The sequence below is a fragment of the Macaca thibetana genome, chromosome 8 (assembly GCF_024542745.1).
Source record: "Macaca thibetana thibetana isolate TM-01 chromosome 8, ASM2454274v1, whole genome shotgun sequence".
Classification (NCBI taxonomy): domain Eukaryota; kingdom Metazoa; phylum Chordata; class Mammalia; order Primates; family Cercopithecidae; genus Macaca; species Macaca thibetana.
The window spans coordinates 24,946,274-24,960,313 of NC_065585.1; the positions used below are offsets into that span (position 1 = coordinate 24,946,274).

The window sequence follows — 14,040 nt, forward strand, 5'->3', positions numbered from 1 at the left end:
GACCAGGAAATGGCCAGCCTACCAAGACTGAAACTTTTTAAACATATTTGGCAATAACTGTTCTACTGCAGATAATCAACACAGAAAAAAACTGTGGCCACACCTTTACCCATGCCAGCAAAGGACTAGTGGGAAGCCAAAATTTCCAGCCTTTCTTGGCTGTAATAGGGTGCCCTAATATCCACCTCAAGCCCCTCATGCCAGCTAGGGTGGTGTGAGAGGTCAAGCAGAGAAGAGATATTCATCCCCAGCAGAGGGTAATGAATCTTTTCCCCTACAATCCTATCTGTGATATCAAGGGAGACCACATGAAGAGCCTGCCTGGACCCTCAACCCCACGTGGGAGTAATAAGCCACCATTCCCCCTCACTCTGTGATGGTGTCAGAGGAGACCTAGCAGTGAGTCAGGACTTTCACCACTGTCCAGTAGCAAGGAGGCCACTCTTAATGAAAACCAAACTAAACAAAACATGCAACTGGGATATGATCCAGCCATTGTACTACTGGGCATTATCCCAGAGAAATGAAAACTTATGTTTGCACAAGAACCTCTACATGAACATTCACAGCAGCTTGATTCATCATAGCCAAAGGCTGAAAGCAACCCAGGAGCCCCTCGACGTGTGAGTGGTTAAACAAACTGTGGCACATCCACATCATGGAATCTGACACTCAATTAAAAAGAAAGCGCTGTTGACACGTGCAACAACTTGGATGAATCTCCAGGGAATTCTCCTGCATGAAAAAACTCAATCCCCAAAGGTTACATACCACATACCTCCGTTCACATAATATTTTTGACATGAAAAATATTGGAGATGGAGTAGTGGTTGTCTGGGATTATAGAGAGAGGGAGAGGGATATAAGTGAGGGTGGCTATAAAAGGGAACAGGAACGATACTTGTGGTGGAAACGTGCTGCATCTTGCCTGTATCAATGGCAAGCATTCTGCTTGTAGTAATGCAATTAGCTTTACAAGATTTTGCCATTGGAGAAGCGAGTAAAGAACACACAATCTTTCCATGTATTATTTCTTACAAACTGTATTTGAATGCATAATTATCTTAAAATTAAAAAGTTTAATTTTTAAATAAAAGTAAACGTTACATTATGGAGAAAATCATCTTGTGTTTAAAGGGTCTCTCCTTCACCTCCACAAAGCCTGCTAATATACTCCCTTTTCTACTCTGACGGCTCGGGTCTTAGGGGAATAGGGGGTCTTCAGAAAGCCAACATGGAAAATGAAAAGAATTTTCCCAATTCACGATAGGCTTGTGCACCGTAATACTGACATACACAGGACTGCTCTGTCACTCATTTTACCTTTAATTTCTCTGTCCTGTTCTTCCACTCTAGAGCAGACAGTCCTGGTCAGACTCTCCACAACTGTGTGCATCAGGTCGAATTCGGCAACATTGTACACATGAGTGCTGTCCGGTTCAGAGGCGATCTCCTGCAGCTCATTCACATCCGCGTTTTTCACCCCTTACACAGAGGAAAACAGGAGAATGGTGACCTTTATGCCCCCTTGGAAAGAGTGACTGTGGTGGGCTTGATCTGACCCAGTCAGTCAATCTTCACTGCAGTCAAAGCATCATCTGCTACTTGTATATGTATATATTTAAAATTTTATTTAAAATGCACACACATGAAATAAACTGATGAAATGAAAAAATATCGTCTTATATCTATTATATAACACAAAACAATAGCTCTGATTCTAACAAATTATTCATGTAGAAAGAAAGTAAGCAAAAAAAGGGAAGAGCGAGCATATGTACCATTGACAAGATGAAAGCTATTATGTGCTTGTGTCCCAGTAAACAACACTTGGGACTCCCCCAACCCCATGTGAGAGGCTGCTTCAGTCACCCTCCCTCGTTCTGGTGGACTTGCAGTCTTGGATTTGGTTATAGGCATCTGCCACTTTAAAGAGGAACATTTCATATCAGATTGCTTTTTACAAAAAGTCAGTTGCAGAATCATTTTTAAATGATTAGATATTAATTTTACTCAATACATCGTAACAGGAAGATGACTTCATAAAACTAAATTCTGTTTTGCATGAATATTGCAGAAGCAATAGTAATTAAACCAGCATCCTAAACTATCAAAGCTTCAGGTTTAAGTTTCTATAAAATAAGTTTACTGAAATTGAGAAATACTGCTAGAACAAATATACATATATATATATATTTGAAATTATGATTCTATAGCATTAAGCCAAGGAGAAAGCTAGGGAAAATTATTTTTTAACATACTCAAATACAATTTGCTGTCTAGTAACCACTGCAATTTTACTAATGTAAATAGAAAATTTCTGGTCCTTCCACAGTATCTACTGAATGCCATGGTCAAGCACAAAGTTGGGTGTCTGGAATACAGCAGGGACTAGAATAGGACAGAAAGCAGTGAACACAAACCCTTAAAAAAGAGTTTGATCACCGTGCCCCCAAGCACCATAGTAAGTGTTTTCCATATAATAACACCTTTAATCCTCACAAACAATCCTATGAGTTTAGAACTATTGTTCCCTATTTCATACTGCCTCTCAGAAGACTGCACATTAAAATGACTAAATATTTACCAACAATGTTAGAGATACGAAAGGAGAGGCATAAGGTCACGTTTTCTGGGTGGGAAGGTAGATTTCCCTTCCCCAAGCTTCATCAAACAAGGAGGATTTCTTTATAATCCCCGTCGTTTCAATCATCAGAGGGCATTAAAAGGAGGTTCTATAGAAGCAAGGAAGAGAAATTACCTGGGGCAACATGAATTACTTCTTAGATGGCTGCCTGTGCCAATTGATTTATCTTTCAACCCCAACATATTGAGCAACAAAGCGTTAGTTGTCTCTGAACTATTTGCTTTAGGAGGTTGCAGGATAATAAATACTGCTGATTTCCAGGTAATTTTCAGAGAAGTCTAAATCCCATCTGGATGAATTTACTTAAAGCTTTGCTTTAAAAATCGCTTATTTATCATTAACAAGAGCAGAAAATGGAGAATAAACACATAAATTAATCCTCCATTAGGGTAAGTCTTTGACAGAGATTTCCTTTATTGGACAAAAGGACAGTAAAATAAATCTCTCTGATGGTTCTTGCCTGAAGGACTTCTACAATTGCTTCTAAAATGTACATCTGAATGAATATAACATTGAATGCATGCTGGAGCAGTGCCAATAATGCTTTTTTTGTGATATTCAGTTGAAACTGACAAGTCTGGACTTATATAGGAATATTCTGGGAAAAATAGACCCAATTTTGCCTCTCCCTCACCTTCCCAAATAAAATAGTTTGACTGTTGCAACTGCACAGAAAAAGAGAGGAAATGGTCATCATGACTTTGGAGGAATTTGTTTTGTAACGATTTTGCCTTGTTCATCTTTGTACCCCAACAACCTCCACAATGCCTGGTGCATAGTATGTAAGCTAATGCTTCTTGAATTAAGCATTCTATAAGCCACATTGTGAGTAGCAAATCTAGGACAGGGTCTTAAGATTTTTTTTTTTCATTGATAACTCTAAAAGATGTACTATTAAATTTCAGGGTAAGAAATGTTCCTACAGAGCAAATTTAACTCAACTCCTAGGACCAACTTCACATTTTTCTTTACAAGTGAAGCACCGTATGGTTAAATTCATTTATTGCCCATTTAAATTCCAGGGGTGTGCTGGTGAATGTGGTAAATATTTAACAGTCAGATTTCTGCCCTAATTTATAGTGTTTGCCAATTTCTGTAGAATAAATATCCCCACTGTAGCTTATTCCAGACTACCAATATGAGGTCACAGAATGCAGACTCAGGAAGAGATGTGCACAGTTGGCTCTTGCAAACTGGCATGAGCTGGCTCCTGCACACCACTGAGCTATAACACCTAGCTCCTCCCGCACCACACACACATGCACACAAAATAACAAGGTTCTAATTTACCAAAACAAAGTTCGAACATAATACATTTTTAATTTTTTCCTGGGATTTCTTTGTTCTTTCTTCTGTAAATGAAAAATGTAGCAGTAATGGCTGTACACATCACTTACTTGAATAATAATAATACACCTCTCTTACATGTATGTTTCATGAATATTTTTATTTTTAATACTATGGGTTATAATGCTATCTTAGAAATTCTTTAGAGCACTAACTTATTAAACAGCCATTTATGGGATACTTTTTAAGTGTCAAGCACTGGGATAGGCGATCAGGATGAAAAGGTGAAGAAGATACAACCTGAACCTCCGGGAATTCACTGCTTGGAGATGCTGTAGGAATAAGGCAAAGAAACAGGAAGGAACACCACAGTTTCCACAGCTTCTGCAGCTGTTCCTAGACTGTACTTGGCTACATACTAGTAGGAAACAAGTTCTGAATAAATGATCAGAAACATCCTCTGATGAAAAATTATATATATATATAGGAAATATATTTCATATATATATATATATATATATATATGAAAACTTTTCAGGATCTTTCTCTAAGGGAGAGAAACTTAACCAATATATACAGAGGAGATATTCCCGTGGGCTTACCAGTAGTTCTCAACCCTGGAGAATGATTTTAAGATACAGATCTGGGTATGGTTTCAAAACACGTATTCCCAGGCCCCTTCTCCCTGGATAGTTCCGTTTCACAGCAGTAGAAGTACTCTGAAATATGTAGTTTTTATGCCAGCACCCACTATAACTGGGTATGGAACTCCAGGGTAGAGATTACTCTCTTTTGATAGAAGAAGCATCTCATGGGAAGTTCACAAAAAGAAACATGCACCATCTTCTTGATAAATGCAGGAAGATAAATGCATTTTATTTGGACTAAAGACTTATCACAAATAAAATAAATATGTAAAACATAATAAAAGGGAGCATTCATGATAACCCATTTCAAATGTCTTCAGAGCCCTATTAAGGAATTTGCTGTTATATTTTGGTTTGTATTTCAGTGTTGCTTGGGAATCAGGCATTTTTTCTGCTGAGAAAGTTTGTTGTTCTCTACTAAATAGAAGACCTTCCCGTTGCCAAAGAAAATGTTAACATTTTAATCAACAGCAAAGTTGCATCATCTAAATATTTTGTAGTTATTCCAAATGTATGCTATATATATACACACACACATATATGTGTATATATATGTATATATATATGCTTTTTCACACAAGAAGGATACCTTATAAAGGGTTAGTTTCCGATAAGAACTACTACAAATCTTGAACTTTGTGTCTTCTTTATGTAGTTGCAGGACCCTACTTCCTTGAAAATGATAAATTAGAGTCTTCCTACACTGCCAGAAAAGAGATAGCTGTGACCCTTAAGGAAAGTCTTGACTTATTAAACAGTAACAAACATATACCAGGCCTTTGCATGCCACTTTATGCTTTTTGCAGCATTTTATACATGACACCTCACTTAGAAATCCTCACACCATGGGATACATGACAGCTAGCATCACTCCCATTTTAACTGTAAGGAAGCTGGGCTCAGATCACAGGGCTGCCTATGGCAAGGGCCAAGACTAGAAAGTGCTCAGGTCTCCTGGCTTTCAGTGAAGTGTATTTCACATTACATATTGTTTTAAGTGGTTGTGGGTCTATGACCTTAGTTGAAACAAGACTAAAAAGAGCACATACCTATGGCAAACAGTTCTACACCAGACTCACGAAGGTTTCTAGATGGTGGAATAATGTCATCCTGGGATTTTCCATCTGTGATTAAAATACCGATTTTGGATACTCCGGTCCTTGATCCTGCTTCAGGTTTGAAGCTATTTTCAAAAATGTAGTTCAAAGCAAGACCTTGTAGAAAACAAGGAAAAGTAAACACCAGCCATCTCTAATAAAAAGTCTCCAAATTCTCCAAAATACAACCACAAGATGGGTAACCTATTGAGCCACAGGAGTTTTTATTACATGTGAATCTTCATTGTTATAATAACCTTGTCTTTCACAGATTCAACAAGGAACTAAAATCCACTGGAATAAAGGTAAGGAAAACAATTAAACACTGCATTCTCTCAGAAACTAGCATTTATAAAGAACTCTGAATTCATGGCCAATGGATGATAATAGATATTGTGTACAAGCAGATCTGAACCTTTATAATTTAGGATGAAGCAAGAATACTCACACAGTAGTGCGTTATCATTAGGTTTTCAATTTGTTCGTGATATTCTAAGAACCGAAAAATCCCTCTCTTTGTTTTTTAGGAGTAGAAGGGACAGATCTAAAATCATTAATCATACTCCTGCCTTGTGTGTATGACACTTTCCATCCAGAAAAAAATAAGAAATGGTCCAATATTGTTATAGGATTTGTGTTTAATAAATTGTTTGCTGCATAAAAATCAATAACAACATTTACATTGTTTCATCTGAGCATCTCTAATATGTACCTGTGGTAGGCAATACAGGTTGAATATCCACTATTAAATCCTTGAGACCAGAATAGTTTTGGATTTCAGGTATTTTTGGATTTTGGAATATTTGCATTATATTTTCTGGTTGAGCAGCCCAAATCTAAACAATAAAAACTTGAAATGCTTCAATGAGCATTTTTTTAGCATCATGTTGGCACTCAAACATTTTGGATTTTCAGAGTTGGGATGCTCAGCTTGCAGCATGTCTCAAGGTTAAAATTTTTACAAACCCTTTGTGACTGTGCCATGGATGATTATAATGTAAATATTCTTATATTCATCATTCATCAAAAATACTGGTGAGCCAAAGATCCATATTACTATTAACAGAGAGGATCTTGACTTTTCAGAAAATTATATCATAATATCTTCATGATAACTACTGATTGCAGAATAAGGGCAAAGAAAATATCTCCTTTGAAAATAAGAAGAGATTTGTTTCTATTTAAATAACAGGGTGGAGGATGGCAGGAGGAGAAAAGCAGTGAAGAGAGTAGCTGACAAAAGTCAGACAGCTACTCCACTCTGTTGGTCTCAGGGCTTGCTTCATTTTCTCCTAACCCAACCAAGCCCTTCCTGAAACATTAGAGTCATAGAGTAAAAGGAATGAGATATCTGGCTTTTATCTCAATGCTGAATTTGGGAAAACCGTCATCAAAGAATCCTAAGTGCTAGTTTAATTAAAACATTATGATAACACAAAGTGGCAAAATGAGGTAATACAATTATTTTTCAAAAAGATATGTTGTTATAACATGGATTGAACAAAATATACCTGTTAGTGTATTTCCTCCTTTATATGGGAGGTTTCGGACAGCTTCAATCACCTCATCTTTTGTGCTAAATGCATTCAAGTGCCATTCTATTCTGGGGTCGCCACTATACTGTGCAAGACCTGGAAAAAAAGATTAGGAAATTCACCAGGAATAATGGGTTACTCAAAAATGTAGTGAGCTACTCAAGAAACTAGAACGACGAAAGGCCTCATCTTTGCAATATATATATATATTTTTGGCCCGGCTATAAATTTTCAGAAAGACTTGCTGAGTAAGATGAATTAAAGGAATCAAGTTAAACATATACGGGGTTCGAGGGAGTGGACATATTTTCTAGCCATTTATAAATGAGTACCCAATTAGGTACTTGACATTAAAAAAAAAAATCTGATCATGTTTGTAGACAAAAGGCCTAGATTTATTTGTTGTTGATTTATTCTCAAAGGAGTGATTTTTCTTTTTTTTTTTTTTTTTTTTTTTTTTTTGAGACGGAGTCTTGCTCTGTCACCCAGGCTGGAGTGCAGTGGCAGGATCTCAGCTCACTGCAAGCTCCGCCTCCCGGGTTTACGCCATTCTCCTGCCTCAGCCTCCCGAGTAGCTGGAACTACAGGCGCCCGCCACCTCGCCCGGCTATTTTTTTGTATTTTTTAGTAGAGACGGGGTTTCACCGTGTTAGCCGGGATCGTCTCTCGATCTCCTGACCTCGTGATCCGCCCGTCTCGGCCTCCCAAAGTGCTGGGATTACAGGCTTGAGCCACCGCGCCCGGCCGGAGTGATTTTTCTTAATGGCTATTTAAAAGTTAAACTAGGAGACTTTGTTTAACAAAGATTTATTATTTTTATTATTTGTAATATTGCTCAAAGATTTACAACTTTTTTGCTTGTTATCTGGGCTAGAATTAATTTGGCAAAGATTATCTTGTAGTATAAAATGACTGCCAATTTTCTAGTTCAACATTTTCCTAGATTTAGTTATTTCTTTTAAATAAAAAGAAAACTGCTATGCAATAAATTCTTAAACCAGCTGTAACTTTTAAAGTTTTATTTTTATTATTAACAGAGAAGATCTTGACTTTTCAGAAAATTAAAATATGTTCAATAATTAATTGAATGACACTGTCATTGCAAAAATTAGAAGGAATAAATATTTATTGATTGAAACATGTGCTTTGGAGATGATGAGTATCCTGCAATCCTGAAAGTCACTTTGTAAGGAATTTTTGAAATTTCTTAAAACACTTCCCAGCGGTTTTGCACTGACAGCTGACTGCTACTGCTAATAATAGAAATTATACCAATTCGTGTCTTCTCTGAGCCCACATCGAATGCTGTAACCAGGTTTTCCAAGAAAAGTCGAACCAGTCTGAAGTTGAATCTTCCAATACTCCATGAACCATCGACCAGGATTACAATGTCAGCAATCGCTGGAGTTTGACAGACAAATTTCACTTCTGCAAAGCACAAACCAGAAAAACGCATGTGTTACTGTCACAGTAACTTCAAAAAGAGTCCATCTTAACATCTTTTAGACAACTTAGTGCTAAGAATACAAAAACATTCCCATAGGAGCAGCCATTTTTTACAACTCTTCCCTTAAATGTATTTTACTAGAAAAAAAAATTGTGGTAACGGTTGGCAGTAGAGCCAGTGCTCTGGAAATAGTTAGGAAAATACTGGGCAGGTTCACACCATCCTGGCAACTCAGCCTTCTGTGTATTTTAGAAAGTAGTGTCTGTGCAAAAGCATCCAGCTCTGGGCTTTCGCCTGTTGATTCTTTCCAGGAAAGGTCTTAGCAACACCAGTGTGTGCCAGTCAGCCGAGATGGGAAGACAGCCAGGAGGCAAAAAGACGGCTCTCCTATCCTGATAAATTTATGCTAGAGGAAGTGATAGGAAAAGAGAAATACGGGCTTTCTGAATTCAAGGAAATGTCACAGCTGCATATTTAATCCAAGAAAGGTACAGAGACTTTTTCTAAAAAAGGAAGGGCTTTTGGAACAAGATAATTGGAAAAAGGCCAAAGAGTTTCCCCAAAGTCAAACGTTTTTTGCATATTATGTATATGTGACAGTAAATTTTGTTCCTAAAGATCATGTAAATAATTGATTTTTTTAATGGCTCAATTAGGATTCAGGACAAAGATTCAGAAGAGGATGCCCAGTGGCCATGATACCTATGTTTTACCATCAGAGAAGGCCCCACTCACAGCAATGCTGTGGAAATGCAAAGGGCATATGGCTAAGCCTCTACAAAGATGGAGGAGGCTGCCTGATCTAGGATAGATCTGTGCTTCTTTAGGGGAAATTCACCATTTCTATTCACACAGAGCCAAGATACAGGAATATTCTCCAAGTGTTTCACAAATCCTTAACAATATTGAGATGGTTTGGTTGTGTCCCCACCCAAATCTCATCTTGAATTGCAGCTCCCATAATTCCCATGTGTCATTGGAGGGACCCAGTGGGAGGTAATTAAATAATGGGGGGTCTTTCCCATGCTGTTCTCAGAATAGTGAATGAGTCTCACAAGATCTGATGGTTTTATAAAAGGGAGATTCCCTTTGCACACATGCTCTTGCCTGCCGCCATGTAAGCTGTGCCTTTGATTCTCCTTTGTCTTTTGCCATGATTGTGGGGCCTCCCCAGCCATGTGGAACTGTGAGTCCACTAAACCTCTTTCCTTTTTAAATTACCCAGCCTTGAGTATGTCTTTATTAGCAGCGTGAGAACAGACTAATACTTTTAGTACCTACTGCAACATTGCTTTGTACTCTAGTCTGTGCTTCCAAAGAACTGCTTAACTCTGCTGAACTTTCATATTAGGACTAGAGATCATTAAGTGTGTGTGGCAGGCAGAGGGGTTTTGGGGGTGGGTTTCTTGTATCCTTTTTAACTTCTTGCTGGCTTAGAAAAATCTTTGTTTTTTTTTTTTTTAACATATATAATGAAAACCAAAATAGAGAAGTGTTCATAAATAAGTTGAATATGCCTTTACCTAAAAAAAAAAAAAAAGATAGTTGAACTACTATGGTTGGCATAGGCAGTTTAATATACGTGTCTCTGAACCTACCAGGCCACATTTTGCTTAAAGGATCTTGATTTTTTTCCAGATATAAATATTTATGGGATACCTAGATGCTTTTACCAGATGAGGAAAAAATGAATTTGCCAGTGAAATACTCCAGTATTCATTATGGAAGCTAAACAGTACAACTCAATCCAAAGTTTATATATTCACTTTCTGGCACCAGATTCCCTTTCTTAATCACCAAATGCAGAGCCATCAGCTGGTAACTTTGTATTTGGGAGTTAGCCCTACTGTACCACACTAAGAAAAAGACTAAAATGGAATACCACAAAAAGTCACGGGATAAAAATTAATTTGTTTTTGGACATAACCAGGGAAAACTGAAGTCTGGTTAAGCTTCAAGAACCCATTTTTCTCTGTTTTTATGGGGGAAACTTACTCTCAAATGGAGAGTAGTTTTCTTTATTTTCCAAAACTACTGGGGATATTATTTCACTTATAAATTAATTGGGAACCACATGGATAGGCGCTTAGAAAGGGAACCCTTTCTGCTTATTTAAAAGATAGCTAATGAAATTGGTATTTTCTGGTTCCAATAGACATGTTCTGTTTATTTAGCTCTTTCAAGTCAGAAATGACTTGGAAACACAAATTCCGTATAGCTCCTAAGCAAGATATAGAACTAATTGATTACAAGTCAAAAGATTGATAACTTTAATAAGACTAAAAATGTTTAAGTTGGTCATCAAAAGACATCTTAAAGAAAATAAAAGCATAAGTATGGGCTATGGTCAAGGTCATAGATTTTGGGGGTAAGATGAGCTTGAGTGCTTACAACACCATTAAAAATTACTAATTAAGTAACTAATTAAAAGAAGAGAGAAATAATCCTATCTAGCATGCAGAAAGCATTATCTAGAAAAATAATTTGAATGTTTATGTCACATAATTTAAGCACCAAAAACCTTAAAAGCAAACTACAACTCGGCATATTTCACTTGAAATTAAGACTCATAGGAAGATACTTTTTTCAACAATTTCAAAAGTCAAAATCTATCATTGGTTTTGTACTACAAAGTATGATTTTTGTTGAAGATTAGTACGCACTCACTTGAGAACTGTAAAAAAAATATTTTTTCTTGTGTCCTACATCCTGGTTATCGGCTCTAGGACTTATATAAACACAATGAACCCTAATGGCTATTTCCATCAAAATGTACACATGTGCAATGTTTGTCCCATCAACAGGTTTTCCTGTGCCAGGGCCAAACAGCTGTTCGTATACTTGGTATAAAGAGGTAATTTAAAAGCCGCTGTGTTCAAGTTCCATAATCATATATCTTAACCATAATTCCAGCTGTTATGGTGAATCTTTTTAAAGAAATGCATTCAAATCATTGTCTTACTATAAGTAGGAGCCCAGATTCAAAACTGAAGACAACATTACTCTCCACTGGCAAACACATTACCCATTTCACCATTCTTAGAGAGACACCAATCAGGAAGAAAATATTAAGTACCATAAAATGTGTTAAAAATCAAGTGGTAGAAAAGAAAACCAGACACACCTGGGAGCCCAGGTAAATGTGTAAAACCCAGCAGCTAAATGTAGTTTAAATCTATAATATAAAGAAATGAGGGCAAAATCAATCCTTTTTGTCTACAAGCCTGTATTTAAAATTAAAGCAAAGGGACAGAGGAAATGACCTCTTGAATCATATTTTAATTCAGCTCTTAACTTTACATGGGTCTTATCTAAAATGCAACTCTGAAAATATAGGTGGTGTTTTAAAACATGCCTAAACAGCTGAACTTAAAGAAAAGCACTCAATATATGGCCTAGATTACAAAGATAATAACAATTTGATGTCACAGATAGAATCAAAAGGAACAATTGCACAAGTCCAGGAGAAATGATCCCCTTTCTCTTCTATATTTTCTGGAGTTTTGTGATGAGAAGAGTTGGAAGAACTAGTGATTTCTTAACATTCCGTATTTGGAAATGATGTACATTATTATATTAAATGTTAAATCTGGGTGTGGTGGCTCATGCCTGTAATCCCAATACTTTGGGAGGCCAAGATGGGTGGATCACCTGAGGTCAGGAGTTCAAGACCAGCCTGGTTAACACGGTGAAACCCCATTTCTACAAAAATACGAAAATTAGCCGGGCATGATGGTGGGTGCCTATAATCTCAGCTACTCAGGAGGCTGAGGCAAGAGAATCGCTTGAATCTGGGAGGTGGAGGTTGCAGTGAGCTGAGATTGCGTCATTGCACTCCAGCCTGGGTGCAGAACGAGACTCCATCTCAAAAAAAAAAAAAAAGAAAAAAAAAAAAGTTAAGTCTTCCACACTTATCTATTGATTTAGTCCTCACAACAACTCTATGGAAGAGGTACCATTATTATCATTCCCATCTGCAGTCAAAAAGTATGGCATACAAGGACTGCGTGATTTGCCCAGGGTGTCACACAGCTAAGAAGTGGCAAATCTGGGATTTGAAACCCAAGTAATGTGTCTCCACAACCTATGCAATGTGTCTCCACAACCTATGTTTTTAACCACAGGGCTGTATACTGACTTCAGGAAGGCACTCTATGTTACATAAATTTAGAAAGCAAGGGGGAAAAGCTTGTAACATAAAGCAGTGTCTCTGCTGGGCTTGCCCCTGCTATGTCCACAGCTAATCTGTGCTGTTTGCTAACATTTCCAATTATTTTTCTAGAACGTTTTTCCCTCCCAAATAAATGCACTTTCATACTGAAGTTGCCCATGTGAAAAGCATCCTTCTTCCAAAAATTTTACACCAATTTTATTGTGTTACTGACATCATGAGAAACTCCAAACCCATGTTTATTCATCTGATGTTATGCAACTAATTTCCTGGATGAAATTTACTTATTTATTGAAAATCTATTTAGTGTTTATTATGTACCAAGCACTATTCTGAGCAACCGGAAACACAACAAAGCCCCCAACTTCTTGCAGTTTAAATTATTTTATTTATTTATTTATTTATTTTTGACTCTTAACACCACTCCGTGATTCAATTCTTAGTGAAAGGAAATAGACTATAATAAAGCAACATAGGTTCAGATGTAAAAAAGCGCTTTATAAAAGTAAACAAAATCATACAAAGAGTAACTCTATGTGGGGGCAAGGGGTAATGTTACTGTAATGGCAATAGTATGAAATTACCAGATTAAAAATCTTCCTTTTAAACCATGTTGTTTTTGTTCTAATGGCATTCAAATTAAAGTCCCAATTATGGTTTATATAATGAAATGTTTACAATGCATTCTTAGATAAAGGTATTTATCAACATAGTCAGTGAAGATAAAAAAGAGGGAGCTGACAGAAGATAACTTTTTCTGCCAGGTAAACTCCTATTCATCCTTCAAAATCCAGGTCACACTTTACCAACTTCATGAATCTTTTCCCACTCTCCTCAGATGGGACTCATTACCTGCCCCTCTTTATTGACTCTGGATTTGTACACTGTTTGTTGTGCCCATCACACTGGAATATTATGATTGGCTTCCATTTCTATCTCCCTGACTAGACTGTGAACTCCTTGACTGGGGAGCGCTTTTGTAACTTGCCTTTTTAGCCACTTTATCTGGCTCCACTCTTGACATATAGTACATCGGTGTAGCTAAAGTACATTGAATTGTGTTGTTAAAAAATAATTCCTATGTTCACATAGTTCACACTTCCAGTAGGACACTAGAGAAATGAGCCATGATGGCTCAATTAAACGTGTTCTCTCCTCCTGCCCTGCCACACTACCGCATTGGGAAAGTGGATTACAGTTATTTAGGAA

General features: G+C 37.1%; 1 protein-coding gene across 3 annotated transcripts in view; it reads right to left on the minus strand.

The window, feature by feature from the left end:
- Window positions 1–14,040, minus strand: part of COL14A1 (collagen type XIV alpha 1 chain) — a 245,408-nt gene that overhangs the window by 167,790 nt on the left and 63,578 nt on the right. For all 3 annotated transcript variants that reach the window (XM_050802163.1, XM_050802164.1, XM_050802165.1), the window contains exons 6-9: window positions 8,486–8,641; window positions 7,190–7,309; window positions 5,631–5,795; window positions 1,324–1,485 (exon numbers count right to left, since the gene is read on the minus strand). In XM_050802163.1, the coding sequence (XP_050658120.1) occupies window positions 1,324–1,485; window positions 5,631–5,795; window positions 7,190–7,309; window positions 8,486–8,641 (603 nt within the window). The remainder of the gene's footprint in view (window positions 1–1,323; window positions 1,486–5,630; window positions 5,796–7,189; window positions 7,310–8,485; window positions 8,642–14,040) is intronic.